Source organism: Saccostrea cucullata, unplaced genomic scaffold (genome assembly GCF_032062105.1).
Source record: "Saccostrea cucullata isolate Sc308-1 unplaced genomic scaffold, CSIRO_AGI_Scuc_v1 ctg23615, whole genome shotgun sequence".
Classification (NCBI taxonomy): Eukaryota; Metazoa; Mollusca; class Bivalvia; order Ostreida; family Ostreidae; genus Saccostrea; species Saccostrea cuccullata.
In genome coordinates this window covers 1-5119 of record NW_026932419.1, presented here as the reverse complement: position 1 = coordinate 5119, position 5119 = coordinate 1, and the positions used below count along the sequence as shown (strand labels likewise).

The 5119-nt window shown below is 34.6% G+C and overlaps 1 protein-coding gene across 1 annotated transcript; it reads right to left on the bottom strand.

Annotated features, from left to right (window-relative positions):
• Positions 1-292: 292 nt before the first annotated feature.
• LOC134235081 (uncharacterized) lies at positions 293-5055 on the bottom strand (the record flags this gene model as incomplete). Its single annotated transcript, XM_062717165.1, has 6 exons — positions 293-1194; positions 3994-4038; positions 4184-4237; positions 4426-4451; positions 4813-4871; positions 5035-5055. Coding segments are annotated over 6 exons (406 nt in total), but the record flags the coding sequence as incomplete, so codon positions are not given.
• Between the last annotated feature and the right edge of the window lie 64 nt (positions 5056-5119).

Here is a 5119-nt window from a genome sequence, read left to right as displayed (position 1 = left end):
AATGTTCCTCATAAGAAAGATATGGACCGGACACTTTCAAGGCGGACAGCTAGACAGCTTGAAGGACAAGGTGATTCCTCACCCCCCCCCCCCCCCCCAAAAAAAACTTCGTTTGCGGTGGTATAAATAGGTTATTCATTAAAATAATTACGAAAAATGAAACAGTTGGGGATGAATAGAATGACAGATTATGTTGGTTACATGCAAATTTTTGCAGGGTCCTAATAAAGCTGTTGGAATGCATGCATGATAGCTGAATTTGAGCTATTGTCTTGCTTGAACAAAACACAACTGAACTTCATGAAGTTTATTTAAATACTCCAAAATTATTAGGTACATTGTCAAAAATTAATGAACATTTCATAATCATCTTTTCAAAAAGAGAAAATATTGATTGGTTATCTGATAGTATAGATTAAAGCTGTTTAGTTTTAAAGCAAATAAAATCAGTTGGAAAGAAATTCAAAGTTTGATAGGATTTACACGGCTATGAGAACTAAAGAACTGTCGTTCACACTGAGCTGGTTCCAGACTTATCTTCCAATTCAATGGCACATTTTTTATTAGAGCTGGCCTCAAGCTCAATCAGATCTCTCTTTTCCTTCTCAGAAACAGACATGCTCTCATCAGTATAAGTAGTCTGCAGGTCAGATCCTTTTGTATTCAGTGGATGGACTTTATTGTGTCTGGTAACTACCAACCCTTCAAATCTGGGACTCTGGGTTTCCTTGAGTGGGTCTGTAGGAGTGATGACTGACGGTGTAAGGTCATGCAGTAATGTAGGGGCTGAATCAACAGAATCCTGGTCTTGCTTGACAGTCGTCTTGTTTGGTTTCAAGTCATAATCAACAGGATGAACTTTACTTGATTTCATCAGGTTTGGATCATTTGAGCCGGGAATCCTTGTCTGATCTGCCCTCCTTATTTCTGGTAGCACTTGATTTGGAAATGCAGGTTTAGTTGGGCCCATAGTCGTCTTTCTTAGGTTCTGTTTCAAATGCTGCTCTGCCTTTTCTTTCTTTGTTTTCTTGCCTGATGAGGATTTTTTTCTCCGTCTTCTCTTTTCTTGATGGTCTGTTTTGCTGATGCAATGGAATCCTTGACTGGTAGCAAAGGCTTAAAGTTGGATTTCAGAAGGCGGTTGCTGTAGTAATCAGCATCATGTTTCTGTTCTACCCAATTCTGTACCGGAACCTGCATTAATAAATGTTTTTTAGTTAAAAAAAAATTAGAAAGGAAAAATTTTAAAATGCCTGAAAATGTTGAATTATATTCCAGAATAAACAACATGTGTTTGTGAAACACTGATCACCCGCATGGCAGCTTATGGTGAGGGTTGCATTCCCTTAAGGATAAATAACACAAACTTTTTTTCAGAAATCAGGAATATTTCTGATAGATTTACATTTTAATTGGTAACCTGAAAAATGTTCATCAAGTATAGTGGTAGAATTTTGTAAGATTTTGTCATAAGGATAACAAGAGGCCCAAGGGCCTTGAATCGCTCTTCTGATAAATTGTACAACCTATCACTTGTATTCGAAGCCTCTAACCCTAAGTATCCTAAGACCAAAGTTGCATCACCTGACAAAGTTTAAAGATTCTTAGCCAATTAGGACTACTTCTTGGTCTACATTCTTGGAAAACCCAAAATGCATCAACTGACAAAGTTTGATGATTCAAGGCCAATAAGTACCGGAGATACTTAGATATAGCCATAAAATGTCGAAAGTAGGTCACCTTGACCTACATTTTAGTCAACATTTTTCAGAGTCCCAAGATGCATCTGCTGACTAAGTTTGATAATTCTAAGCCAATAAATACCAGATATATTCAAAAGTAGGTCATCGTGACTTACTTTTTGGTCGACATTCTCTGAAAACCCAAGATGCATCAACTGACAAAGTATGATGATTCTAAACCGATAAGTACTGGAGATAATTAAATATAGCCATAAAATGTCGAAAGTAGGTCACAGTGACCTAATTTTTGGTTGTCACTCTCTGAAAACCCAAGATGCATCAACTCACAAAGTTTGATGATTCTAAGCCAATAAATACCTAAGATACATAAATATAGCCATAAAATGTTAAAAGTAGGTCACTGTGACCTACTTTTTGGTCGACATTCTCCCAAAACTCAAGATGCATCAACTGACAAAGTTTGATAATTCTAAGCCAATAAGTACTGGAGATACTTAAATATAGCCATAAAATGTCGAAAGTAGGTCACCGTGGCCTAATTTTTGGTCGTCACTCTCCGAAAACCCAAGATGCATCAACTCACAAAGTCTGATGATTCTAAGCCTATAAATACCTAAGATACTTAAATATAGCCATAAAATGTCGAAAGTAGGTCACCATGACCTACATTTTGTTCGACATTTTTCAGAGTCCCAAGATGCATCTCCTGACCAAGTTTGATGATTTTAGGTCTGAAGGTAATCAAAATATGCCTTTTAAACAATTTGAAAACATATGCCTGCAAAATTCTAAAAGTAGGTCACAGTGACCTACTTTTCTTAAATATGTTTTAAGGTCCCAAGATGCAGCAACTTACAAGATTTGATGATTCTAACCCTTTCAGTGCCTGAAATAATGGGATTAAATGTTTTAAAAAGGATAAGTCATAAAGTTCAAAAAGTAGGTCACGGTGACCTACTTATAAGTTGACGTTGTTCAAGGACCCAAGATACATCAACTGACTAAGTTTGGTGATCATAGGCCTTAAAGTGTCCAAAATATGCCTTCAAATCAATTTGAAAACAAATGCCCGCAAAATTAAAAAGTAGGTGACCGTGGCCTACTTTTGAGTTAACATGATGTGAAGTCCTAAGATGCATCAACTTACAAGATTTGATGATCCTAGTCCTTATAGTAAGCAAAATATAAACATTTTTATTAATTGTAAATTTAGGTCAACTTTAAAGTGACCTTGAGACCACGCCCTTTGCCCCAGGGTCATGCCTTGAACAATTTTTAATCTTCAACATATCCTGATCCTTGTATGTAAGTTTGGTGAAAATCTGCCTGGTGGTTCTGGAGAAAAAGATTTTTTAGCAACTAGTACTTTTGGTTTTGTTTTCCTGATTATCTCCCCTTGTTTTAGGGTCCCAACCCTTATTTTAATATAAATGGTAGCCCTTGGGCCAAGGATACCCTGTGACAAATTTGGTACTGATTGGCCAAAGGGTTCTTGAGTTATGGCCCATATTCTAAAAAGTTAACGCACACCGCACAAATGGCCATAGCATTAGCTCTTTGAGCCTTTGGCTCAGAAGAGCTAAAAATTTGTGCAAAATTTTGTATGGAATTATAAAGAAAACAAAACAAAATCTCATATTTAAGCACCAAGGAAATCCTATGATTTCTTTATATTTCAGGGATTTTTTATTCATGTCATTTCAAGTCAAAATCAGACAAAAAATATATATCGATCCATGCATCAAATTTTTGTTTGTGTTAAGTACCCTTAAATGCATGTCAAACTCCAAATGTCAAGGTCAAAAGTGTTGGTACCAAAAGGAAGGTCATGTTACAAAGGATACACCTGTGAAATATGAAGGCCCTAGTTTTAACTGTTCAAAAGTTTTATATAACCAAAGTTAAAGTGTTTAAAAAATGGGTCAAAGTCTTAGGTCAAGTTCAAAAGTTAAATAATATTTATACTAGCTGAAAGTTCTTGTCACAATGAATACATATGTGAAGTATGAAAGCCCTAGCTCCAACTGTTCAAAAGTTATGGCCATGGTTAAAGTTTTTTTTTTTTTTAAAAAGAAGGCCAAACTCTAAGGTCAGGAGGTCATTTGGTGGTACCCAAAGAAAGGTTTTGTCACAAGGAATACGCCTGTGAAATGTGAAAGCCATAGCCCCACCCACTCAATGTCATGGGCTAGGTTAAAGTTGACAACAGACACACAGAGAGACAGACAGACAGGACAAAAACAATAATACCCCCGGGATCTTTCAATCTAGGATTTTTAAAAATTTTTACCATTTCCTTTTTATCAGGCAATGGAACCTTTTCTTCAGTAAAGTTCTGTACAAAGAAATAGGTAGAATACATATAAATATATACACTTGACAGGGCATTCATGCCATAAGGACATGTTTTAAATTTCTTATATATTTTTTCCAAATTGAAATGAAATATAAATTGCTTTAAATTTTTTTTGAAAAATTACCTCTGATTCATCAAACATGATCTCTGGTTCTTTCCAAAGTATTCCAGATGAGCACTGCAATACAAATACAGAATATAATTTAATCAAGGAGGAATCTTTTTAAAAAATTGATATACTATAGATTCAGAAATACTTTGTAAAAATATTCTTCAAAAAGAGTAAAGAAATTAAAAAACAAATAATATCATGGTAAATAAACCTATCTATTTTTGAAAAAAATAAAGTATTTTCGACAGCCCTACCTGATCCCCAGTCTGCCCTTCTTCTCCTAAAATAGAAAATGTAACAAATTTCATTTAAGTTTCAGTTTCCTAGGAGATCATCTTCAATTCTAAAGGCACTGTAAATGTGCTCAAAAAAGTATATTCAACAGGAACACAATCTTCCTCATGATTCACTTAAATAAATCTGTATTTCATCAAAACCTGATCCTCTCAGAATATTTGTTGGTTCTTCATTTGATCTACCAGTAATTTGAATCCCCCTTATCCATTGATTGTAAATGAAGTCAACCAGTAAAGTTACAAATATAAAACCTGATACACAAAGGGCTTAATGATTCAACAGGGATGCAACTTTGGGTATTTTGAAACAAAGGTATAAGTGGTAACAAGTATGGCAATATCTACCTTCATCTGATTTGTTCAGACTGGCCGTGGAAGCTAATGTAGACTGTGACCCAAGAAGTCTGAAAAAGAAATTGTCAAATACATGAAGTGCACAACAACACAATATAAAATAATAGTCACTGTGACAAGATTTCAAATCTACAATGCATTTTATCATTTATCTTGTACCAATTCATAATTGTTCTACATTTTATCATATAATTCAAAACTGATTTTACTCACTCTTTTTCATAGGGTTCTTTCCTACAAGAAAAATAAAAAGATTCTTTTAAAATTATTTTTTTTTATAGGAGTATTCATGACATAC